This window comes from Wasmannia auropunctata, unplaced genomic scaffold (genome assembly GCF_000956235.1).
Source record: "Wasmannia auropunctata unplaced genomic scaffold, wasmannia.A_1.0 LD336026.1, whole genome shotgun sequence".
In the NCBI taxonomy this organism is placed as follows: Eukaryota; Metazoa; Arthropoda; class Insecta; order Hymenoptera; family Formicidae; genus Wasmannia; species Wasmannia auropunctata.
The window spans coordinates 1,247,637-1,273,421 of NW_012026864.1; the positions used below are offsets into that span (position 1 = coordinate 1,247,637).

General features: G+C 46.6%; 3 protein-coding genes and 1 long non-coding RNA gene across 10 annotated transcripts in view; 3 read left to right on the top strand and 1 right to left on the bottom strand.

The window, feature by feature from the left end:
* Positions 1-4,437, top strand: part of LOC105452711 — a 17,092-nt gene extending 12,655 nt beyond the window's left edge. The window contains exon 3 of the long non-coding RNA XR_974771.1: positions 4,201-4,437. This is a non-coding gene — a long non-coding RNA (uncharacterized LOC105452711). The remainder of the gene's footprint in view (positions 1-4,200) is intronic.
* Positions 4,438-8,841: 4,404 nt separating this feature from the next.
* LOC105452715 (protein extra-macrochaetae) lies at positions 8,842-9,875 on the top strand. The gene is made up of 2 exons (XM_011694075.1): positions 8,842-9,701; positions 9,765-9,875. Exons 1-2 carry the CDS (start codon positions 9,411-9,413, stop codon positions 9,873-9,875), a joined length of 402 nt encoding a protein of 133 aa, XP_011692377.1. The 5' UTR covers positions 8,842-9,410.
* A 4,069-nt stretch (positions 9,876-13,944) lies between these two features.
* On the bottom strand, positions 13,945-18,836 carry LOC105452714 (puromycin-sensitive aminopeptidase). 2 transcript variants are annotated; one of them, XM_011694073.1, is made up of 4 exons: positions 18,503-18,836; positions 17,698-17,942; positions 17,128-17,278; positions 13,945-16,850 (listed from the first exon to the last, which is right to left on the bottom strand). In XM_011694073.1, the coding sequence occupies exons 1-4, from the start codon at positions 18,830-18,832 to the stop codon at positions 14,769-14,771; spliced, it is 2,808 nt and encodes a 935-aa protein (XP_011692375.1). In that variant the 5' UTR covers positions 18,833-18,836; the 3' UTR covers positions 13,945-14,768. The 2 variants fall into 2 exon arrangements, with proteins under 2 accessions (XP_011692375.1, XP_011692376.1); XM_011694074.1 differs by lacking the exon at positions 17,128-17,278 and adding an exon at positions 17,325-17,472.
* Positions 18,837-20,472: 1,636 nt separating this feature from the next.
* LOC105452716 (cyclin-dependent kinase 14) lies at positions 20,473-25,285 on the top strand. Of its 6 annotated transcripts, none has more exons than XM_011694077.1 (7): positions 20,473-20,572; positions 22,367-22,456; positions 22,827-22,955; positions 23,487-23,680; positions 23,776-24,161; positions 24,270-24,814; positions 25,145-25,285. In XM_011694077.1, the coding sequence occupies exons 1-7, from the start codon at positions 20,527-20,529 to the stop codon at positions 25,234-25,236; spliced, it is 1,482 nt and encodes a 493-aa protein (XP_011692379.1). In that variant the 5' UTR covers positions 20,473-20,526; the 3' UTR covers positions 25,237-25,285. The 6 variants fall into 6 exon arrangements, with proteins under 6 accessions (XP_011692379.1, XP_011692382.1, XP_011692380.1 ...); XM_011694080.1 differs by lacking the exon at positions 20,473-20,572 and adding an exon at positions 21,064-21,186; XM_011694078.1 differs by lacking the exon at positions 20,473-20,572 and adding an exon at positions 21,196-21,487.
* Positions 25,286-25,785: the final 500 nt, after the last annotated feature.

Here is a 25,785-nt window from a genome sequence, read left to right on the forward strand (position 1 = left end):
AAAAAAATCCTTACATATAGATAATGTGTAGCCGTATGTTTTTTCCTCGCCTTTATTTACTCTTTATCGGCGCTTTCGCGGCTGAAAGCAGAAAGGAGAGGAGGAATTTTTCCAGGTGGAGGGACCCACAGGCCCCACGTACGGCGCAGGTGTCTCGCTTCTACGATATTCCAGGACTCTGCGGTATTTCCAAAACGACTCTCCGCCTGTATGCCTACATTGTAGAGAGCATGCCCCTATTATATCTGCAGTCGCCCGGTTGTAACGGTGCCCCGCATTGAAGATCTCTCTGTATTTCGGTTAATACCACACACCAGGGCACACATCGCCGGACGAAGTAGCCGAGTTTCCATGACAATGTAAACCGCTTCTCCCCCTCCCCTACCCCGTATTCGAGGGCACCTGAAAAATACCAGATGGATCTCGTATTCGTGCCGAAGATGCCGGGATATAGTCCCCAGAGGTATACCGGAGAACCTGAAATTCCCCGAAATACGGATTGATCTCGGTGAATATATATAAGCTTTGTATATATACACCCCATCTGAGAGACGCGAGGAATTTCGTTCTATTTTGCGATTTATCTTACGATTTTCTCTTCGCGCGTTGCAACAAATTCGAAACGAGATACGTAAAAGACCGTATATTGAATTTTTTTAAGAGTCAGTTAAAATCACGCCTACATATTACGTATACGCTTAACAATCTGATAATTCCGTGACACGTTAAACATTTTTTTTGTGATGATGTTACCTACATAATTAACACTTTCGTTTCCATACGACTTATATATGTATTTTTTTTAATTTTTTTTTGTATTTATTTTTCCGTGTTACGTGGTGTAATCGAGAACGTGGGACGTCGGGATTAATTAAATTCGTATACCTGTAATTCGTGTGACTTGAAATTTTTCACCTCGCGTCGCAGCATTCTTTTGCGAACGTGTAGACGCGGCGTGGAATTCTAGACGGCCGTTTCCTGTGAAAGTTGCAAAATGAACGAATAACACCGATCTGGTGTCGAGCGAGTGCTCCAGATCGCATGACGACCGCGCCGCCGTCGCCGCCGCCGCCGACGACGTCGACGACGACGACGACGACGACGACGAAAGCAAACGACGAGATATACCTCGGGGGGGAAACAGGTCAAGATGTTTCTCGCCCCGTTAATGACTCCCGCCGCCTGTGCGCGGATGCACGCCGTCGGTGGCCGTCGCGGCATTAAAATACCAGTGGATTCCGGGTATTTTAAAAACGGATGACGAGGTAGTATTTTCGCAGTGCGAGCGGTTTGAACAGCTGCGCAAATAGTGGGATCCACGCGCTTCCTCGGCCCCGTGATTTCTGTCCCTGGGCTCTCTCACACACACACATACACGTTCCGCTTTGCAATTTTATTACCGGGTCCCATCGAGAGAGAGAGAGCGAACGTCGTTCAACGAGCGCGGTCATGACAATTCCATCGCTCGCCGAATCGATATGCATTTCAAATCAGTCGTGCTGCCAAGTGAAACGATAATATTCGCGTACATAATTTACGTACGGAGATCTAAAGGGCAGCGAGACCAACGACGTTACTCTCGCGATCTTCTAAAACGCTCTTAACGTGTTAGTTCTTGATATGGTCTATAGATATCTAAATATTCTATATATGTTTTCTTTTATCGACGCGTATTCTTTTGCTACATACAATTCGTGATTTATCTATTTTGCTTTGATTTATTCTTCAGGCTTAATTAAAAATAAATATTAAAATAAATATAAACATATAAGTATAGAAAGAAATATTAAATATATAAATATACATCGCAGACATGTAATAGACATGTATATGATACGCGAGTGAAACGAGTAATATGTGTACATTTTAATGCTCGTTATTTTGCTATTTAGAAAGGCAGCTTTTAAAGAATATTAAAAAATGAAGCGAAACACTGATGACACGATCTCTCTCTACTCTCTTCAGACTTTTTCCCCGCTACGCCGAGTCCTTTGATGAAGGATTATATCCCCTTTCCGAGGCACGCTTTATCAAGATCCGACGGTACTTGCAATTAGCGCCATAATACTCCGTTCGACGAACAGAGATTGTACATAGGAAGGCGAATAGATAATGAGAAGGAAAGAGCGAGATGAGGGTTAAAACGAGAGAGGGAGTGCGCCAAGAGCGTGAGTGTATGGTTATAGCTGCCTCTCCCTCCTTCCCTCACTCTCCTCTCTCTCTCTCTCTCATCTTTCTCTCTCGCGCTCGCTTGCTCGCTCGCTCGCTCGTTCTCTTTCCTCCCCGCCACCCTCTCCCGTCCTCCATGCCTCTTCCTGATACGATGTTACAGTCTTGTAGGCAGCCGGGGATCGGGAGAGTCGCCCCACAGCTAACACGTGCAAGGCGCACGTGCACTCCGAAAGAGAGACCGACCACTCTAGCCGCTGGCGCACAATCATCGGATGCCAAGATACACTCCATGGAATAATTTTCGATGGGCACTCCCATGTCTTCCTCCTCTCTCTCTGTGCTTCTTCTTTTTCTTCTTCTTCTTCTTCTTCCTCCTCCTCCTGCTCCTCGACTGAGCGAAATCGAAAAAAGATCCGCCGCGAAGGCGAACGGGTGTTGTACTTAACATCGCCTCGTCATCGATTTCGAGGCGACCGCGATAAACAATCGCGCGCGCTCGTGTCCTTCGTGTTTTCATTCGAAACGACCGCGCGTTCCGAAAAAATATGCGCGACTTTGCCTTTCTAAATACGTGGAATATAAAAGACATTTTTTTTTCTGCAAGACACTTTTTTCGTGCAAAATATACTCGCGGAAGTGATTCGCAATCGGCACGACTACGACTACGCAGAATCGTATTTCGTTATCGCGCGCCGCGGTAAGATATCGAATCGAATGGCAGGAAATGTGTTTCGTAACGCGTATGTGTTTTGGAAGGAAGGAAACCTCCTCGCGAGAATCGAGATCGGTTTATCGTATCGCGCGTATTCTTTACATCGTCGACGTGCGCTCCGCTCAACTTCCTGCCGTTGTGTCTGCCTCGACGCGTATATTATACACGCGTGTTGCATCATAACCGACGAGAAAATCGTTTCCTATACGTATATCTAATCTTATTTAAGTCGCCTCGATTGATCCGCAATCAAGATAATCGTGTTTTGATCAGGGTAAGCGGCGTGTTTACGCTCGATTTCTGCGTACAGCTGCACTAACAATTACACACGTATATAATACACCAATCGACAGATCGCGACGAGTCGGGTAAAATCAATAAGAAACTGGGCGCGCGGTTGTAATCGAGCCGTATCTAAGTTATCTAACATTTTTTATAAAAAAAAAAAAATTCTCACTCCAAATTCTCTCGTCGCTCGTCATTCGGCTCTTCGTAAACGCGCTCTCACTCCGCGATCGCGAGCGAATACATCCGCGTTTATATATTCGCGTACGTGGGATTAAAATGCAAAAGCGCCATACCGGATCCTATATACCGGGTCATACCGGAGCGCCGCGCGCGTCGCGCATCCCAAGGGCTTAAACTCTCTCGGACACCGGCGGCGCGGCGTCGGCTTCGTTCCCGACGTAATTTTCCATGCGGCGCACGCACGGCGGCGCTTCGCAGATTTATTTGTAAGAATGTACGACATGAGCAAGCGCGCACGCACGCGAGGAGGTAGGTGAGCGTAGAGATCCTGCCTCTTACCACCTATATGTATGCAAGCTCGTCTCATCGCAAAACGGATGCGGCGCAGCGGCAGCAGCAGCAGCAGCCAGGAAGCGCACGATTACGTTCGGCCTCACCTCGGGACTCGCATTCCCGGGGCGTTACGTGCGCGGCAGCTGCGCAGGAGACGCGCCGCGGATCTCGTCGTCGTCGTCGTCGTCGTCGTCGTCGTCCCGATTTCGAGAAGGGACAGGGCGAGACGATATAATTATAGGCACGTAGCTTTTATCTCCGCGTCCCGCGACGGCGTCGCGCACTCGTGACTCCGCCAAGTCGCCGCAGGCCGTTGATAAGTTTGATTCGATATACGTGGAAGAGCGTGATATTCTCACTTTGAAGCGGCTTAACAACAAGCCCGCCAAAAATATCGAAATATAATTACTTCCGCATTTCCAATCTCAAAAGGAAAACGCTTCGCTGTTTTACTGTTATATATTTAGCATCACACTTTATTTTTCGAATCAATTGGTATATTAATTGCGTTTCAGCTACAAGATACAGATGCCTGGCTTCAAGATTTAAGATCTGTGGGAGTTGTTGCCCGAAATCAATTCAAGAATCAAAGTTAAAGATTCTTGAAAGATCTCAGACATTTGTGCGAAAAATTGTAATTTGAAATCCGAAAATTTGAAAGACTTAGAGAGTAGACGTAAAGACAAGACTTTTAGTCCTTCTCAAACAATAGCGTTAATAAATAAAAAAAATAAAAATTCAATATTGAAGAATAAGGTTCTTTATATTTCAATTAAATAAAAATAAAAAATGTTTAAGTTTTAAAAACACAGACACAGATTAGATTTTTCCGATAATATATTGGATTGTGTAACTGTAATATATTTATTCATTCGACGTGTCAAATTTATCGTACAGCTTGATGGAACAAATATAACGGTCAACAATTTCAATTTCTCACGATTGGATCTCCCGCCGATGATAATCTCCCTTATCGAATACGTGGAAGTGACTCAAGAAGTCGCGGTGCCGTACGTCGGTAATCAGGCCCCGATCCAGTTATACGATAGATCCTTTGGGTACACTTGAACCGGGGAGAGTACCCAGATAAAATCACACGTTATCGCGCGGACGATAAAGCTCGTCTTGACTGCGTGTTGAGCAACCGTGAGACTCGAGTGCAAGATGAGTACAGGCGAACGGATCGACATTCGATCGATCGGTCTCGCCGGTTAGACTCCTTCGGTGATTCATGGAACTCAAATTTCTCGGACGATGTACGGAGGAAGCGCTCTGACGTGCAATGCCGGCGACAGCGACTAATCTCACCTCGCGACCGTATTACGTCAGCGGCGTAACTAACGTTTCCGATATATTAATTGAGCGGTCTGGCCGACACGGCGATACGTCGCGGCGCCAAAGCCCGTAACGCTCGCTCGCTCGGACGAGAGGCGAGTTCCGGGGGGAATCCCGATGAAAAGTATCAGTAAATTCTCTCGCGTACGGGCGATACGGCGGCGTGCGCCGTCGGCGGCGTTTCCTCAGTTTATTTATTCCCGGGTCAAGGGAACCACGTTTCTTAAACACCGGGGTCAAGGAGTCAATGAGATCCGGTTGCTCAGGTATGTAACCGCACAAGTGTTTACCCGCCGAGTCTCACGGGCGTCTCGCGCCCGTTCGGTTTTATTCCCTGTAATTTTCCACGGGATTGTTCCTTGCGAGCTTCTCCTCCTCCGAGATAGATAAAGAGAGAGAAAGAGGGAGGAGAGAAAGAAAGAGACCTCGTCAACAACGACGCCGCGAAATTGTCGCCGTCGTTTCTGAATAACGATCGTCGCGCGATAATGTCCACGAACGGCGGCCGTTTCTTTTTTTTTTTTTTTTTGCGCGCCGGCAATATAGGTGTGACTCGCCTCTTTTTATCCTTATCGGCGCTGCCGACGCGAAGGGAGACGCCGCGCATTAGCGAACCGTGTTGGAAGATATTGCGAAGGAGCGTCGTATTTTTACTCCGCCGCATTTTCTGGAGTCGCACACGCGCGGTATATATTGGACAAATAAGCCGAAGCGTGTTTTGCTCGCCCCGATAGTAATTAGCTCGCGCGCTCGCCTTCTTTTTTTTTATCTGTAGCTTATCGACGCGAGAAAGAGACACGCGTTGGCCACGTCGGCGAACTATTGGCAAATATCGCAAGCGCGTACTTGTTTCACAATTTATATTGACAAACGAGAAGGCGGATCTTTGTTATCGGCGACAATCTGCCTAATCTTTGAGTTATGCATTTTAGTTCAGTATTTATATCGATTGGATTACGTGGTAGCCGATATAAAGACTAGACACTATTCCCATTACTTTGATTCCGTTATCGTTTGGAAGAGAACTTCCCACAAATTGAAGTACATATACCACGAATAAAAAGACATCGAACAAAACTGGTAGAATAAATCTGTCCACTTGGCTGCAAATTATTGCGCAAAACGATCTGATATAATATATTAGGCTTCCAGGCAGAAAAATGTGCTTTCCCTGGAGAAATCGACATGTATTATTTCGGAGATTGTTGCTCAATCTAAATCTGTTTGATGATTTATTGCCCATTAATGTACATACATATTGATAAGACTAGCAACGGTTTGGGAATCTCGCTCGGAGAAAGATATGACACAGCAAGAGCGAGGGAGGGAGAGAGAGCTCTTGGTGCAGCTGCGGCGCGGATCGCGCGAGTATCTCGCGAGCGGTTGTCAATGATTCCGCGCGTACACCCCGCTGCTCTCAATTGTCTCCGCAGGCCGCTTCCTCGGACGAGTCCCGGGGCGTGCATGTCGACGTCGCCTGGAAATTCTACGAAGCGTGTCGCCGGCTAGTCCACAGTCGGCTCACTCTCTCCCTCTCTTTCTCTCTTCTATCGAGCGGCCGGCGCACAGCCACTTCTTCGTTTTTATTTAACTCGTCCGTGTAGCGCCGGACATATCGGGCGGATTCTCGTCTTCAACAACCGGTAACGAGACTCCGCGCCGGAGTCACGAAGCGCGTACGTGCGAGCGTATACGTGAGGGAGAGCAAGACGGAAGACACGAAGTACGATGTAATCGCGACGACGCCATCGCCTCGAGCGGGATATTCGCCGGGGAAGATTGAGCCGTCCGTGGGACACGATATTTGCGTGGCTGCCCGAATAAAAGGTAGACGAATGAATGTCGAATAACTCGTGAAAGTTGTCACGAGGAGCGGAAGAGAGCGATCAGGGTGGAAGGGGGAGGGCGGACGGGGGAGTGGTCGAAAAAAAGGATCGTTTATAGGAATGAAGCCCTTTTTAAAACGAATGATTCGTATGCGGTGTAATCGCGACGCCGCGCGCCATCATTCCGAACAAAATACCCGATCTGGAAGAAATCGCTCGAGATCATATACTTATCCTTGTCAAAATGCAAGCCGAACAAAGGCCGCCGAATATACGGGGCTATCGTGAAGAGGATTTGAAACATTTAGAGAGTCATACATAATTAACACAAAAATTGCAACGATTTTAAATTACTAATAAATACAACCTTCTATTGATTTTAACGAAGATATTTCTAAGGCAAGAATATCGTAGCAATTATAAGAAGCTGGGATAATTACTTTCCGATTCAATAATTATTTCCTTCGACATGCGAGATTATTTCTGCTCTGCTTGAAGAAAAATAATATCAGCGACTAGAAAATTGAAAAAAAATTAGCACCTCAATTATGTATTGTGAAATCGCGGCAAGAAAAATGAATAAGTTGTATAAATCAATAGAACATAGTAATATATAAATCATTTGCAGTAAATTATGGTAAAATGGAGCACAAAAAGACAATAATGTAAGATACTTCTATTAACAAAAAATATTATTATCATTGAATATTTTCATTATTATCACAAAAAACGCGTTATTTTGGCATAATAATTCGTTAAAAAAATATATATTCATTTATCCAAAATTGTCAAAACTTTTTTGTTTTTTCTAGAAAAAAGATGTCAATTTCATATGCTCTATACGTGTATTCCACGATGTATTTACGTAACGCGTAACGATTTCAACGTAAATAATCGGGATCTCGAGGCGCCCGTGAAGACGAGCGCGTGAATTTCTTGGCGCATCACGGCATTCGCCGCCGCGAGAAAATCGCACGGCCGGAATCATGGTGCACAGGTTAGCGAGTGACCATTGCCGTACACGTCGGGCAGGCAGCATAGAGCGATGGGATGACGGCGATGGTGTGGTGGTGGCGGTGATGATGATGGTGGTGGTCGACCGCCTGTTACAGTGTTGGTGCACAGGCGACGTGGTGCCTACGTGGTAGTGGTAGAGCCGTGATGGCTAGTGGCTGGCGCCGCCGGACGTTCAACAATGGTCGCGCTCCCCTTTCCCGTCTCCCTTTTACACTCCCCACGGTGTTCCACCGACGCCGCCAGTCGCATAGTCGTCAAACACCCCCGACTACTGATAGCTTCGAATCGGACCCCACGTGCGATTTTCACGCGAAATCCAACAGTCCTCACGTTACGCTCTAAACGCATCATTCGATCTTGACTCGATTGCTGAGTGAGTTGATTTCTCGATTGCGCAATTAGTTAAATTAGATCAGTCAAGTAAATTCGATCAGATATTTTTTTATGCGAAACGCAATCTGATAACAAGAGGTTTGCATTTGTAAAACGTGGCTTTTTGATTCACGACAAATTCGTCAATTCTAATAATTCGCTTGTAATTTGCGGTCCTTTTATTTGACAATTGATAGACTCGTTCGATAATCTTCTGAAAGTCTTTTAATTATCTTGTTACTCCCGATATATGTATATAAATTATTCTAGTTTTTTATTCTTTGATTCTTTTATACAATCAGAATAAAATAATTTTTATTCGTGGAAAGTACCTGCAAAAGAGAGGATTTTTCATAAAACGCAAGTTACAAATTGTACTTTTTGAAAGTTACATTAGAATTGGGAAAAATTCGAAAATTCCAATCGAGTCGGCTTGACAAGAATGGGTCGCGTGACGCTCGTAGCCACCGCTACTCCACTCGGGCAGCGATTGCGCCGTACGAATGCTGGAAGCGTCTGGAGGGTATGCGCGGGGAGCCCGGGTGGGGCAAGGCTATAAAAAGGCGCAGGTGAGGGGCGGAGGCCAGTCGGCTTCGATCTGTCAAGCGATTCGTGTGTGTGGTTACCCGGTCGACGCTCATACGTTCGGCCCCACTGTACGTACGTCGTCGACGATCGCATCGCGATACCTCGTCATACTCGGCGCCCGCGTATATAGCTGCCGCCTCGAGGACGATGCGGCTGGTTGGTGCAACGAGTACCGATGCGTGATCCCGCACGTGATTCCACACGCGATTTCGCGAGTCCGATCGGCGAACGGGAGAGGAGACCAGGGAAAGCGGTCCAGGAGAACGTCGTCGCTCCACGGAGACGCGAGGAGGAAAGCGGGCATCATCCCGTGTGCGTCCACCCGTCGCTCTTCACGTGCATTTACGCCTCGGTGTTACCTCGACGGCCCCTCGGCGATCGATAGGCACACGCGCGACGAGAAGGTGTGTTGTATGTGTGTGTGCGGTGGCGCGCTGTCGTCGAAACGATCACCCAGCGGCAGTGTGCGGCGTGCGCTCGCGAACGAGAAGCGTCGGGAGAGGAGAGAGCGAGTTTTGACTCCGGTTTTGGATCGATCGGTGCTCCGGTCGTCCGAGTTTTGACTCCTTGACCGCCGCTACCTGCATATGAAGGCGATGGTGGTGAGCCCGGTGAGCGGCAGAGTGCCGCCCAACCATCGCGGCGTTCTGCACAACGGCCTGGGGATCGGCGGCACCAGGCGCGACCTCGAGGCCGAGGAGGTCGCCGCTTATCTGACGAAGCTGCGCTCCCTCGTGCCGGACATGCCGCGCAAGCGGAAGCTGTCGAAGCTCGAGGTTATTCAAAGGGTGATCGAGTACATCTGCGACCTGCAGACCGCCCTCGAGGAGACGAACGCCGCGCATCAGGACGCGAAGACGTCGATGACGGCGACGGCGGTGACGGCGACGGCGACGGCGGCGACAGCGGCGGCGCCAGAGGCGGCGGTGACGGTGACGCAGCAGCAGCAGTCCTCGAGGCAGCCTCTGCAACCCCTGCTGAACGCCACCACGTCGACCGCCACGACGACCACCACGACGTCCGTCGTAGCCGCGACGGTCGCCGACCGGTGACCTGCCGGTCGGACCCACTAGGGTACAGGTCGCGTCAAGGCCACTCTCCTCGTCGACTAGGTGGATCTTCGAGAGGGACGTCCGCCCGCCTGATCTACGGCTCGATCTGGGTCACGGGAGGTGTCGATCGCGTCACCCGGAAGATGACAATCGGGAGACCCATGTCCGAAGAGGCGCACCTACATCCGAAGACGAGAAACCTACGCGACGATGACGGAGAGAGAGAGAGAAAGAGAGAAGGACATTTTAAATCGAAGAGCGAGTCTCGCGATTTCTCAAAGCTCTGCCCTTCCCCCTGCGAAGGGAATTTGTAAATATATTTGTACATACGCTCATCGCCATTCCACACGAGACCACTCACGGTTATTATAAGGACCCGCGGCACGAATTTCCCCCATCCCTCTATCCCTTCTTTTGCTCCTCTAGGATCTTATTCCAATTATTATTATTTTTTTTTTAATCAACCGACCGCGCGACACCGATCAAATCAAATCGGCCGCGGAGGACCAGCGATCGACTTCATCGCGATACATATTTCTGGTCTTTTGAGGCCCCGTTTTTGCGAATTTGTGGAAGGCGACGCGACGAGTTTCCAACTAAGCGTTTTCGTTCTTTGGCAAGCTTCGCTTGCTGCACGACCGAGAAACACCGGGTCGACTCCCCCGAGTCTCCCGGGAAGAGACCGAGAGTCCATCCCGTGTCCCGTCGCCGATCGTATCGTAATACGCGATATCGCGATGCCGACAACACGCGCACGCGTTCGAATACACTGACACTGAGAGCGCTCTCGCAAAACACGTTCGTTACACTCGTGTCATTACACAAGCGCCCCGCCCAACTAGTCTCGCCGATCGATCGCCTTTTCTTGCGGAGCGGAGGTCCTTCCTGGAGAACAAGCACGCGCGCGCGCGCGCGCGCGACAAGAAATGAGATTTCCGTTTCCTCGTAGAGTCGAGAGACGATGCTGCATTGACGATCGACAAGTTTCGGACAACCGATAAGAAGCGAGATGGGCGATCGATCGGCAGAGACTGGCAGAGACCGGCTATAGCGTGCGAAATCGAACTTCGCCGAGAGACTTGATCGACGATGCGCGGTGATTCGACGAGGGTCCCGTTTATTTTCTCACGTCAAGGTTTTCGCGCTCTATCCGCTGCTATTACTGTATAGTTATCTCACTGTTGTTATAGCTTCCTATATTATAATTTAGAAAGTGCTGAAACTCCCCCTCCCCCCCCATCAACCCGCGTAAATATTGTATATTTGCAAAGACTGAAAGGCTGTAAGTACATACATCATTGCGCGGGCGTACTGCACTCGTACACACGAAAAAAAAAAAGAAATAAATGCAAACTGTGTCTATAAATGAGCCCCCGTGCGTTTGTTTTTGTCCTGCGAACATAGCGTGTCCCTGTTCCCCGTATAGTCTGTCCTATTGATCACGCAAATATATTGACTAAACTGAGAAATAATTGATAATCTCTTAAAATCTATATTTTTCTGAGAAACATTAATATCAATGTTGGAGAACGATTGTTGTAGAATTGAGAAATAAATTCAAGATGAAACTTTTCGAAGAATTTTCTTAAGAAATATTCATCAGCTTTGAAATATCTTACAATATATTCGCACAGTCGATATATAAATAAGGAAAAGTAAAATTTTAATTTTAATTGAAATAAAATAAAATGAAATTTATTGTATCTCGTTACTTTTATCTTAAAAACAGGAATTTCGTTAACCTGACTGAATAAAAGATTAAATAAAACATTATATAATCGCTGAGATTGTACAATGTTCAATGAATATGAATACATATTCATTATCCTCAGTGAATTAAAAAAATAAGACATATTTATATTTTCATATAAATTTTCTAAAAATAAGATTGAACTTAAGAGAACAACTTCTAGCTTGGCTCGACGTGCTTTCCGCACCGCTTCCACGGGGCCGTAAATCTGCGAAGATTCGACGATATCGGGAACGGAAGCCGGATGGTATATGTGAGGGGCTGGAGAAAGAAAAGAGAGAGAGAGAGAGATAGAGCGGAGGGTTAAATAGGCGCACGTGCGCGCAACAATCTACGCACACGTGCGAGGAGGGGTGACGGGCCGTTCGCCATCGCCATCGGTATCGTCGGAAGGCGAAGGATGTGTGCGGATTGTACAAGGGCGACACGTCGTTCCGGTGGGGTGTAGGAGTTCGCAAAGTCCGTATTGATCCGTCTTCTGACGCGGGTCACGTGCGCGTTCCTGGGAACGCTCGATCCGGGTTATACCCACGGGAACCGACCCCACGGTCCCTCGACATTCTCTCTTTCTCTCCCTTATCTCCCCGCCCTTCCTCTTCCACGGTCGCTCGCGTCCGCTCTCCTCGTTTCCCCCGTTCCTGCGTGCGTGCGAGCGAGCGAGCGAGGGGGTGCATTTATTACTCCTCAGAGGATTTGGACAATCCTCTGTAAGAGCGTTCAACGTCTAAGTATATTAACCCTTTGTGCTCTTGATTATCTTATATTCTTATATATTATCAAGAAACATCAAACGTTTGAGAAATATCGCAGATCTATAAGATTTAAGAAAATAAGGTCAATATAAACGCGCGACACTCGAGATTAATTATTTCACTAGCTGAGAAAGAGAAACATTGCTATGCCAATAATCTAGTACAATTGAAAGGAATCAAAGCGACAAAATTTTCGTATCGTGTATATCGTATTTGTACTCCATCGTCACAAAGGATAGCGTTAACGTTCGATTTCAGACATTGGAATCTGTAGATTGATCGATATCATAAATGTTCGACTCATATTAATTTAAATTTATCATTAAAATAACTGTGCCGTGTACATCAAATAAAAAATATCAAAGTAGGTACTCTTTGCTCCAATTTTGAGCCATTTCAGATATTTATAATAAGACAGACGGATTGAGGGTGAGAATCTCTCTTCCGACGCGAGGGTAGCGGGCTACACTCGGGTAACAACTGCCGGCTGATTGCCAGCCAGTCCGCTGATAATGGAAATGAAAGCTGACTCACACCAGGGCCATCTTCCTTCCTTGTCTCGGCACGTGCGACCATCAAACGCGGGGGACTGCGTTCTATATGACGGTCGACATGAAAAATGTTACGACATCAAGGATGAGAAACGTCCACTTTCATGTTTTATTCCTTGAAGCAATTTCATTTTGGTGGAATCCAAACAGCACGCATGTCTACAATCGAGATATAAGACGTCTTTAACACATTTACATTTATATTGTCAAAGTTTGATTTTACACCTGCACAAAAAATATATTTAATATCGTCTCTTTTTCCGTTAGCTACACGTTCTCGATACAATTTCAGAACTTTAATGAATTTTGAGCAAGCCGAATATTCGCAATTAATTAATACATGACAGAAAATACGAAAAAATTAAAAAATTTATAGTTATGAGCAAAGAATTATATCGAGAAGAAAAATCGACGCCAGCTATTTTCTCTATTATGAATATAAGGGAGTTGATACAAATATATATATATATATATAAATTAATTAATGTTTGAGGTAATCATGGCACACACGCTGCATTTAACATTTAATACTTGAAATAAACAACCGTCTATATATTATAGACTATAATTTGTACATATTATGGAGTTACACACTAATAAGTTCTGTATAGAATTATAAAGCTCGTGCGATCGTTATGAAATGTCATTGACAGTTGAGCAGTACTTTTCAATTCTCCGTTGTATTAGGGAGATAACATAACGATCTAAATACAAAACTCCGAGAAATATCTGAAAAATATCCAAGGGACTTAAAAAGGTTTTAAAACGGTCCCGCGACGTATGAAAATCTTTCTAACATATTTGCGACATTTAAAAAAAATTGAATCTCCTGTAGACAACCTTTGCATCAAGTTTAAAACTTCTTTATGAATGCTCCATTTAGATTACGATACTTAATTTAGACATGCAATACAATTATCTAATTTAGATTTCACGATACAATTGTTTCTTTTATTTTTTAATCGGATTCCATTCCATGAAATAATTAAGTCACGTCGGTTAAATAAATAAAAATCTCGAATTTAACCTGTGTTTATTTTGACAAACGAAACTAGCTCTCTCATTAGAAAAAAAGATGTTATATAGAATGTAGTTCTTTTACATGAATATTGCTGGTACATTTTCATATCGAGTTCATTTATATATCGAGAGCATACATCTTGCAAATGGCTCATGTAATACATGACATGTACAACAATACAAAGGCAATAAATTTTTCAACTGGCTTTAGCTAAATTATATCTATGTATATATAAATCATGTTTTAAATAAATTCTGCTTTAAATATTGCTGCGATATGTCACTGAAAGTAAAAAGTTTATCATATAATATTTTTCAGTTTTTTAACTTCTCATTTAATACATGACAGATATCGAAGTGATTATTCTATTTGTTTCTGTATAAACAGACGCTAAATGATGGAACCTAATGACAGTACCAGAATTAAACAATACAATTAAAACACTGTAAAGAAATGCTCAGATGACTCGTCAATGAGGTATAATAACAGTGTATACAAAACTGTATTTTTTCCCCATTTGTTTCCCTCACTCGGTGTGTGAAATTTCTAGTCGGTATTAAACAAATTAGTTTTTTTTTTTTTCGCCAAGCGTGCATACACGTGATTTGTATCGGATTATTTATGCATTTTATCTCATACGCAAGAGACGTAGGTACCTAATTAATTAGACACCGTACTTAATTAACGTCCTTTCACAATATCAAGCAGTACCATAAGATTGTTCGCATGACAAAGCCCCATTTAAGGTTTGCACGCGATCTCGAATTATATGCCAATGTCCTATTAAGGTAACGGAGAAGAGATGAGAAACTGTCTTTACTAGACTTGGGTGGTCAGGTATTTTTTGATGGAGTCTTTTTCCCGGCTGAGCCATGCGGCGTTCAATCTAATGGACTCCACGCACTGCTGCACCGTTCTCTCGGTGCCCGGAGTCGGGTGGCTCTCGAAGAAGCTCTCTACATCTTTGGCTTGTTCCTCGGTGACGAAGTTCTCCGTGGTGAACTTCACCAGCCGTGCCAGCAGGAAGCCGCCCTCGTAACGGTCCAACAGGGTCTTCCATTTCTCCTTGAAGAAATTCCACGCCATGAGACGTCCCTTGTACGACAGACCCACGGACATGATCGCGAATACTGTGTCTTGAGCACGGACCTCCTCGCTCATGGCGAAGTCCAGGACCTTTCTCAGCAGGTCCTCGTCTTTGGTCGCGCCGAGCGCCCGCAAAATTCGCTCCTTCTCCTCTTGAAGGTCGGTCTCTTTGTACAGGTTCAGTATAGTCATATAGGTATTGACGTCACCCACGGAGAGCACAGCACGGTAAACTGGACTGCGCAGATCAGCGGCGAGCGGCGTCGTGCCGTTTACGTGCAGCTCGAATCTCCTCTTCGCTTCCTCGATGGTATCCTGATCGTTTAACGCCGCCATCCGGCCTAACACGAGGGACCTGAGTAACGTATTTAAATGACTCTCGTTCGGCTTGGGGTCCCAGCCTAATCTGGCGTTAATGTCGCGGAACAGATTACGCCCGAACGCTTTGAGAGAATCCTCGAAGTCTAAGTGCGAAATGAGAATGCCGATTTTACTTAGGATATTCACTATAGTGGACCACACGGTGTAGTTGTCCTCGTGCATAAACGCCTGCATCAACTCGAGCACTTCCACCGTGGACGCATAACCCGCCTGTACCATCGCGAAGAGGTCGTCCAGCAAGCCTAATCTGTCCAGAGGAGGTAACGTGTGGTCCTTAATCGCCGGCAACAGAAGCGACAGAGCGGGCTGACTGTAGCGAGTTCGGTAGAAGCCAATCGTACCAGGGTTGATCTTCAGCCATGTGCCCTCGGGAACGTTTTGGATCACAAATTCCTTAGTTTTCGCGTCTAATATGCCATCGAATATCGTTTTGCTCGGATCTTGCGACGAGCTCACGCTTATCGGTATGAGCCACGCGTTATCCGCCTGACTGTCCACCGATCCGTCGGCCAGGAATCTCTCCTGAGACAACGACAAGATCCTGTTGTCGCCTTCTTGACGATAGTCGACCTTGACAACGGGGAAACCCTGTCTCTTGGTCCACGACGACATCACCTTGCGCACAGCCTTGTTACTGGCCTCCTCCAGCGCGGTCCAGAGATCCTCGGTCTCCGCGTTGGCGTAGCTGTGTCTCTCTAGATACAGATTCATACCCTTCCTAAAATCGTCGTCGCCTATGTACGCGTGCAACATACGGATCACAGAGGCGCCCTTGTGATACGATATGTCGTCGAAGATCTCGTCGATCTCCGACGGATGGCCGACCGGCACCTCGATCGGATGACTGTTCTTCAGGGCGTCCAGCTCCAGCGCACGGATGTACGTGTCAGTCACGAATTGCGTCCAGATGTCGTACTCCGGGAACAGATGCGCGACGCAGAGGAACTCGACGAATGACGCGTAGCCCTCGTTCAGCCACAGATGCGTCCACCATTCCATCGTCACGAGATTGCCGAACCATTGGTGCGCCAGCTCGTGCGCCACTATCAACGCGATCCACTGTTTGCGCACCGCCGACGTGTTCTGCGGGTCCACGAGCAAGCAGGTCTCGCGATACGTGACCAGTCCCCAGTTTTCCATAGCGCCGGACGAAAAGTCGGCGATCGCTATGAGATCGATCTTCGGCAGGGGATACGCGATGCCGAAGTAAGTCTTGTAGTAAGGCAGCACCTTGGTGGCCACTTCCAGGGCGAACTGGCCCTGCTTCTTCTTGCCCTTAGGCACGTAAACTCGAACTAACACACCGTCACTAGACATGTCCTCTATGTAATCGAAAGCGCCTACTACTACGGCCACTAAGTACGTTGACATAATAGGCGTTCTTTCAAAAGTCAATGTCTCGCAGTTGCCGTTTGTAACTTTGCTTTTTACAGGCTGAAAATCAAAACAGACGAGATGTATATACATATATACGTTGGTACTAAATGTTACACATAAGAGATAACAGTCGATATAAAAAATGTTATAATTTAAAGCATTACATATGTGTGCACATATACGTTAAATATTAAAAAAAAAAACATAAGAAACAAAAGAAAATTATATACACATCTACTTCAAATCTAAATAAGAAGATAGGAAGCGAAAGAAAACAAAGGGAGAGAAGCAAATAATAATAGCAATAACATCGCAGATGCCGGGCGCTGCTTACCATGTTGGAAAGTGCCGTAAGACCGATCGGTAATTTCAGCGTAATGTCAAATGTGGCTTTGAGCGCTGGCTCGTCCCAGCATGGGAAGCAACGTCTAGCATCTGTCGGCTCAAACTGGGTTACCGCCGCGTGTTCAACGGTACCGTTCTCTCTGAAATCATAAAAAAATTCCCACATTGTAACAGGGATGCGCTCACCATGTTCGATAATCCGACGAGGGTTGTCTGAGACGGAATTGTGAGACGTATGTCAAAGGTCGCTTTGAGAGACGGTTCGTCCCAACATGGGAAAAACTTCCGTGCCGACGTGGGACACAAATATGTTACGGCGCAGTTACCGTCTTGCCTTCGAAAGATACACAATAAATATTATAGTTTAAACACTGTCTTCGCTTTATCCATTTTCGCGTTTACATAAGTTTTCAGGTGCTAAAATTAACAAACAGATGATTGAAACGCATTGTGTCAAAGAGACCGTTCCGTTTCCTAATTCAGACAGCCGGACATAGGATAACCTTGTAATTTTCTTTCTCATATTAATATTGCAAAATTGCGAGCTGTATACGCCTACCCGACATATTTGCTCCTGTAAAAGCCCTTCATCTTGTCATTGATCTCGCCCACGAATTCTATATTCAGGTATCCGCTTTTGCCAGACGGCAGAGCCTCGGGAAACACCAGCATGGCCGTCTCCTGGGACGCTGACAATTCGATATTCTTGGCGGCAATGGTCTTGCCGTCATTTCCGTGAAAGGTCGCGCTTTTTATTTTAATCTCCAAAGAATTCAGCACAATGGTGTCCGTTGGCGTGTCCACCTGCAAGCCAGAAAAAGAGGGAAAAAATAGGGTAATCAGTGAAGAGAGAATTCGCAATTGTGTGTGTATGTGTATGTGTGCGTGCGTGTGTGTATGTGTGTGTCTGTGTGTGTGTGATAAGCGATCGTTGGAGAGATAAGCAATCGAGTACCATCAAGGAGTGGAAAAAAATAATAGATAACGCATCTCCGCGAGTGCAATCAGAAGTCAAACCCCGCGCTGCCGGAGGAATTAACGAGGCAAATTGCCGAAGGGATTAAAACCCCGGGCGATTGCCGGCAATTAAGAGATTAACGGGGGGAGGCGGTCTCGCCTTGATGTTTGCCAATCAAACTCGAATCCAAATGCTATTCAAACATCCACCGGTAGAACCGGCGGCGGGGAAGGCAGGGGGGAGGGCGGGGGCGTTTCTTGGTTATGTTTCCCATATGGCTAGCGGCCGCTTTGTTCTCCGTCTACCTTTCGACTCCTTTTCTCACTCCGCGGACGGACGGGGGCGAGGCGGGGCGAGGGGGGAAGAGATCGCGGCGGCCGACGACGACGACGACGACGGTACTTACATTGAGATGCACGTTCTCCGTGCCGTCGAAGGTGAAGGCGGTGAGATGCGGCGTCAACGAGATGTCGTAGTGATAGGGACGCACGCACAACGGCAGACGGCGAAACGGCTTCTCGTCGCCCGACATCGTCGCTCCGCTCGTCGCTGGCTCGCTCGCAATCTCACACGTTTTCCCGGAGTAACGCGCGCCCTGGTGCCCACCGTGGCCGACGGTACTCGCTCGTAGCAGTCGTCGCGAGAGCAGATTATCGCCGACGACTCCCTTCCCGTTTTGCTGACTCACAACCAGGCGACAGCGCACACTTACACGTGCGACGACGCGCGAGAACATGGCCCAGGCGGTGGAGCCGCCGCGCCGCGCCGGCGGCGGCGGCGGCGGCGGACGGGTATCGATACCCCGCTACTCTCGATTGACACTCTCGATATCGAGAGCCTTTCGACATCGATAGTTTTTCGATAGAGATGCAGGTGCGTCCATACGGAGTGCGCGTGCCCTGTGTGGACTCCACATACACACACACACACACACACACACACGAGAGAGAGAGAGAGAGAGAAAGAGAGATATCAAAGTCCGGAGTAATCTTAAGTTTTGGAGCAGAAAGCGGTTACTGCTGACAATAAGAAAAGACTGAAACCTACTTGCTTGCGTTTACAATATGTTAGAAATTGCTCGAACGGAGGGAAGATTAGCGAATTGCATTGATCAATCAGCCGAATTGTCCAAAAATGTGATTCGTTAATTCTTTTTTTTTTATCCCAGAAAGGAAATTGAATTAAAAAAATATATATATCTATTATCTGAATGAAAAAAATTTCGGAGCAATAATCGACACTTGACGTATCGTGCTTCGTTACATAAAATTCAACGAAAACGGAGCGAGATATGCGGCGCATCAGTATTCAGTACACAGTTTGATAGTCGCGATGAGCCAACGACCCGTTGAATAACAATAAAATAAGAAACAAAAGGGAAACAATTGAAATTGTCCAAAGCGCGCGCGCGCGCGCGCGCTCGTTATCGAGTCTAGTTACTTTTCCCCAGCCGCGATTGGAGTATGCGCACGCGTTCCGGACGTTTCGGACGACTTGCCACAAGGCGCACAACGGCGCGGGCCGCGGGGTTCGCCGTTCTAGGTTTCCTGGCGCGCGCGCGCGTCTCGCTCGGTCGTACTCGGCGGCTGCTGGTGGCTCGCGACTTTCGTGTCGTGCGGTGCGCGAGGTGGTGGGCAGTATCCGCGTCGACGAGCGAGATAGGGCCACAGCAGGCTTCCGACCGGGTCGGCCCCGATCGCAGATGATTTGCTGCCAGAGGTAGTGGTGGCGTGCGCGAAGCACCCACCGTCGGCGAGGGGTTAGCATAGCGGGAGGGTTGAGCACCGAGCACACCGTCGGTGATCTCCCGTGGGAGAGAGAAGAAATACAGAAAAAAAGAAGAGAGAGAAAGAGAGAGCGTGCGTGTGTATGTGTGTGTGTGTGTGGGAGTGCTCCGACGTGAACCTTGCCCCTCTCGTGGACCGTAGAGGCGATCTCTCTCTCTTTTTATCTCTCTCGGTGGTGGCAAATCTCGCGGTGGTAATATCCTCGCGGTGGCGCGCGCCGTCAACGTGCGGCGGCGGGATCTCATCGTCGTCGGTCGACGACGTCGTCTTCGTCGTCCCGGTGTCGTACACCGGGCCGGATCGCGCGCGGAGGCGTTTTCATGGCGCGAGGCGACGCGACGTGGTCCGCGCGCGCTTCACCGAGGCACGGGACGACCGCACGAGTGACGTGAGGGAGTTGCTCGCCAGTGGGGAGCCACGGCGCCCGGGATCCGTCGCACAGGAGCATCGGCCGAGAGAAAAACACACAGCGGCGGCGGCGACAACGGCAGCAGCAGCAGCAGCAGCAGCAGCAGCAGCAGCGGCGACGGCGACGGTGGAGGTGGTGGTGGCGGCGGCGGCGGTGGCGCGTACACACACACGCAGCCGAGTGCGTCACCGCCCATATGTGATGTGTCCCGCGCGTGCGAGCGAATGAGTAATCATGTATTGTCAGGACAAGGGTTCGACCGCCTCCAAGAGCAAAGAGGGTAAGTCGGGGACGCGGACGAGGCCCGCGGCGCGTATCCTTTCGCGTCCCGTGCGAGCGCCCGACGTTCCGGCGCTCGCCGTTTTCCTATCGGCTTTCGGCCCGCTTTTGTGTGCGCGTGTGAACGGTGAGAGAAGGATGCAGATAGAGCGGGAGTGCGTGTGTGTGTGTGTGTGTGTGTGGTGGCGCGAGAGGGAGAGAGAGAGAGAGGAGACCATGAATGAGAGAGAGGTAAAGGGAGTTCCGTTCCAGGATCGTGCAGAAGAACGGAATAGCGACGGTCGACAGTGGCAACCGGAGAGGAGTAGAGAGAAAGATAGAGAGAGAGAGAGACAGGGAAAAAGGGAGAGAAGAGAATTGGAAACTAAGAGGGCGAGAATTATTATTTTTATTTTCTCCCTCTCTCTCTCTCTTTTTCTCTCAGTTTTCTACCTTCTCTCTCCCTCTCTCTCTCTATGCGCGCACGCACGTCCCTTGTATGTATGTGTGCCTGTACAGTATCTCGCTTCCCGACGGCAGAAGGGGGACGACAGACGGAGCGACTCCAGTATGCGACTCTCGGACGTGAGGAGCTGAACGGTTTTTTCTTATAGCCGGCGCTTAGACGTCGCCTGGGTACATATACTCCCCCTTCCCCCCCCCCTCCCCCCGGGGAAGGAACGTACGCTCGCGCGCTTATCGATTTCGATCGCGGGATTGGGGGGATCAACGTCGTCCTCGCGCTCGACGATCGCGTCGAGAGTACAATGCGACCTTTTGTGTGAGCGCGAAGAAGTAAAGCCCACGCTTTGTCCGGAGACGCTCGAGCATCTCTCGATCCGGAGATCTCTGACCGATTATTCGACGTGTGTGAAAACTAATGCATATTAGTTCGTTGAACTCCCCCCTGCGCTGTAACTACACACTGCATACCTGGGTACGCAGAGAGAGAGAGAGAGAACGTATGTGTATGTGTGTGTGCGCGTGCGTGTGTGTGTGTGTGGTGCGCGCCGTAGGCACTTGTGCGCGTGCACGTACGTGTGACTGAATGGCGTGTCATGTGCCCGTATACATACGGCGATTTCAAAGTTTTTATCGCGTCGGTGAGTGTGCGGCGGCCCCCCCGTGTGATGAGAGTTCGCTTTGTTATGCTGGCTCGCTCCAAGGAAAAAAAATGATAGCTGGCCGGTACGCCCAGCGGATTGATACGCTGGCACACTTGGAAAGTGCACAACGTTAAGGAATACATACGTGCTTTCACCTTTGTAAAAATCCATTATCTTCCACTGGATTGGATGAGTCATCTGCGTTCGCGGAACTCGGAGTTACATTGAATCACTTTGGCTCGGCAACGAAACTGTGCTCACAAGTCTTCACCTCGTGTCATCAATTAAGTTGTCGTTACACTTTTGACACTTGTAACGAGAAAGCTCTTGCTTTATCTATATTGTCTATAACGATGTAGATTATTCACTTAAAGAAAAAAGTAGAAAATTTGTTTTCGCAACATTTGCGTGATGTAATCACGTACGTGTCTTTATCGTAATTATTTGTCGTCACCTCGTAATTTTTGGTGATACCGAAGTTCCTCCGCATTGTCATTTGAGAGGAATGCGATGCATATGTATACCTCTATATCGTCATTATTAAGGAGCACTGGCATAACACAGCGTATGATGTCATCGTAAATGTAATGATCTGTTATATCTAAATTACTCTGATGTTCTTGGCCTTCTGTTATGATGTCATGCTATCTCAACTTACACTCGGTGTATCAAATTGTGGTTGTTTAAACTCAATTACGTTTGTTGTGCAGGGCCTGTGACAATGCGGGAGAAGAAAGGCGGTGCTCTCAGTAGAGTACAAAAATTAAAAAAGCGCCTTAGTCACAGCTTTGGACGGCTTTGTAAGTATTTTTTTTTTATATAAGTAATTTTGCATTAATAAAATAAAATGATACTCGCAAAGATTTAAATAATTAACTTTATTGTCCTTTAATGCTCTTTTAATATTAATAAGTAATTCAATAAATAATTCAATGCTCTTTTAATATTAATAAATATGTTATCGATATACGCCAGGCAAATAATTATTTTTGCAAACTGCAATTAAACAACATGTTTTATAAATTTGATTATCGATGTTGTTATAAAATTAAAAATTTCGTAATACTGAATGTGAAATAGCTTGATGCAATTGAATCATGAATTCTCGGTTAACTGAATGTAATAATTGTATAAATATCACACATTTCAATATTATTTATTTTATTACAGCTATATCAAAAGAAGAGGCTGATGATGCAACAACGAGAGGTCAATTGCCATATAATGGTTATTCTGAGGAGTTCCTAGACCGCTTGGAGCCAAATGGCAACATACCTGCGGACAAAGATCGTCGTTATGGTGAGCTTTTTCTAGAAACACATTAATATTTATAGGTTTGATAACATTTTCTAGATGTAATTTGATTTAGTAACCATAATGATCGTAATTATACTTACATATTTCTTGAAGAGACAAAATAAAAAAATTTAATTTATATCCTTTAGCGTAAAATATAAATCTAATTGATGTAGACATACTTTATAACGTTATTTGATTCTCATATATAAGAATACAGTTATTCGTAACACATTTTACTAGTAAAAACATTTAAAAAATATTGCTAGACATTTTTTTTAATGATTAATTTATATCGCGTTTTGATTTTTCTGCATATTAAATGTGCACAGTTGAGATCATTTATATGTAAGAGAGCGTAGCTCTCTACGCATATTATTTCAATGCATAAAAAACACGAGTATATGTACATGTTAAATATAATTTATGCAAAATAGAGACTACATTACACCCCTTAATTTTATCAAAGCTAGGACTTTATATATTTCTATTACTGTTATTTTAAGAATGTTTTCGGAAATTGGACTGTCATAGAATGGACAGGTGTGGGCGATCACGAGAGAGTGCATCGGCAGCTTTCGGTCTCTAGCGATTCGAAGCTTCTCGATGAGGATATACGGGAGGAGGCTAGGGTAATTCTGCGGCCCCGACGTCCACCGCGGCCCAAATCTGAAGTTTTCCTTGGTCCGGATCCACCTAGAAGAACTAAAAGATTCTCCGCTTTTGGGGTAATACTATATACACTTACGTGTGTATATCCATTTGTGTATTCATTTTTTTTCCGGCAAGACACTGTACATTAATCTCGATTTTGTCTCGGCAGGGAGATTCGCCGTTCGGTAAATCCGAAGCTTATATAAAATTGGAGCAGTTGGGAGAGGGATCATATGCCACAGTGTTCAAAGGCTACAGCCATCTCACTAATCAAGTGGTGGCTCTTAAAGAAATTAGACTGCAAGAGGAGGAAGGAGCTCCGTTTACTGCCATTCGCGAGGCAAGTCTCCTTAAAGAGTTGAAACATAGCAATATCGTGACTTTACACGATATCATTCATACCCGCGAGACGCTCACCTTCGTGTTTGAATACGTTCACACCGATCTGTCGCAATACATGGAGAGGTACGGAAGCGGGAACGGAGGGCTGGATCCGCGTAACGTTAAGTTGTTCCTTTTTCAACTGTTGAGAGGACTGGCATACTGTCATCGCAGGTAATTAAACAAATTTGTACATGCGTGTAAATGCGGCCGATATTCCACGCCTTCGTTCAATCCGATGAGCGCGATTATTGATTGATTTCCTGCTGTTATGCTTTTTAGGAGGGTACTGCACAGAGATGTGAAGCCACAGAATTTATTAATCAGCGAAATAGGAGAACTTAAACTGGCAGACTTTGGGCTGGCGAGGGCAAAATCCGTGCCATCGCATACATACTCACACGAAGTCGTGACCCTGTGGTACAGACCGCCCGACGTTCTTTTAGGTTCCACAGAGTACTCCACCTCGCTCGACATGTGGGGAGTGGGTTGCATATTTGTGGAAATGTTAACCGGCGAACCGACATTCCCAGGTGTACGCTGTACGTACGACCAGCTCGATAAGATATTTAAAGTGCTCGGCACACCCACCGAGGACACTTGGCCGGGTGTCACGCATCTGCCCGGGTATAAGGCGCATAGACTGATATTTTATCCGCCGCGGAAACTGGGACTCTCGTTTCCCCGGCTCTACGATATCGCCGAGGGCGACAGTATGGCGTCGTCGCTCCTGCAGCTGAATCCCGATCAACGGATAGGTGCGGAGGAGGCGTTACGGCATCCCTATTTCACCTCTCTTCCTAGGAAACTATATGAATTACCTGATGGTAAGAGTTTTTTTTTTTGTAAAATTTCGCACGGACGTACACAGTTGTATCGGTTGCGACACTTTTTTAATAGGTTTCAAAACGCATTAAATTTTACAAATGCGAACCACGATTGGTGTATTCTGTTCCTAAGCTAATGATAGTAACACCATCGTGGTTCGCATTTGCAAAATATTAGTTATCGATAAAATATATATTATACATATATATATTAAATATATACTAAAAACCTATGGAAAGAAGAGCAACCGATATGTTCACGACTGTACGTGCATTCGCTGTGCGAAACGAAATACGTGTCTCACTGGGAATCCATTGGTTCTGTTGCAGAAGTGTCGATATTCAGCGTAGAAGGTTGTCACTTGTATACAAACTCGAGGCACGGGTGCGCGGAATCGCGTCACACGGCTCTTAAGACTTGAGGTTAAAGCAAACGTTAAATGAGTAAATTATAAGTAAATTCGCAATTTACACGTTGAGTGAAACATTCATTCTCATGAGATTCATGTGCGGATACACGGATACATACATACACACATAAGGAAACACACACCCACACACTAGATACACTGGCGCACATGCACTACTCCCAGATGCGTTGTTCGCTCTCTCTCAGGGCTGCTCCATGATTTCCGCCACCAGTTCTTTTTCCACACACACGCGCGCGCGCGCGCGCGCGCACACACACACACACACACACACACACACACACACACACGCAATAAGAATATTCTTTTCTCCTTCTTTTCTGAGAATATACGTATCGAATAAATTAATTAATAACGAAGATAAATCGTAATTCTGGTCAAGGAAACAAGAAAGTAAAGCTTACGGCTACAAGTTTAAAGAAAAAAAAAAAGATTATAAGAACTTGCGCACGCTCGATTTAGGAAGCAAAAGCACGCACGACCCATCCTCGCACTTCGTCCAAATACTAGATTTAGATCGATACCAATCAAAAGGGAAAAAAA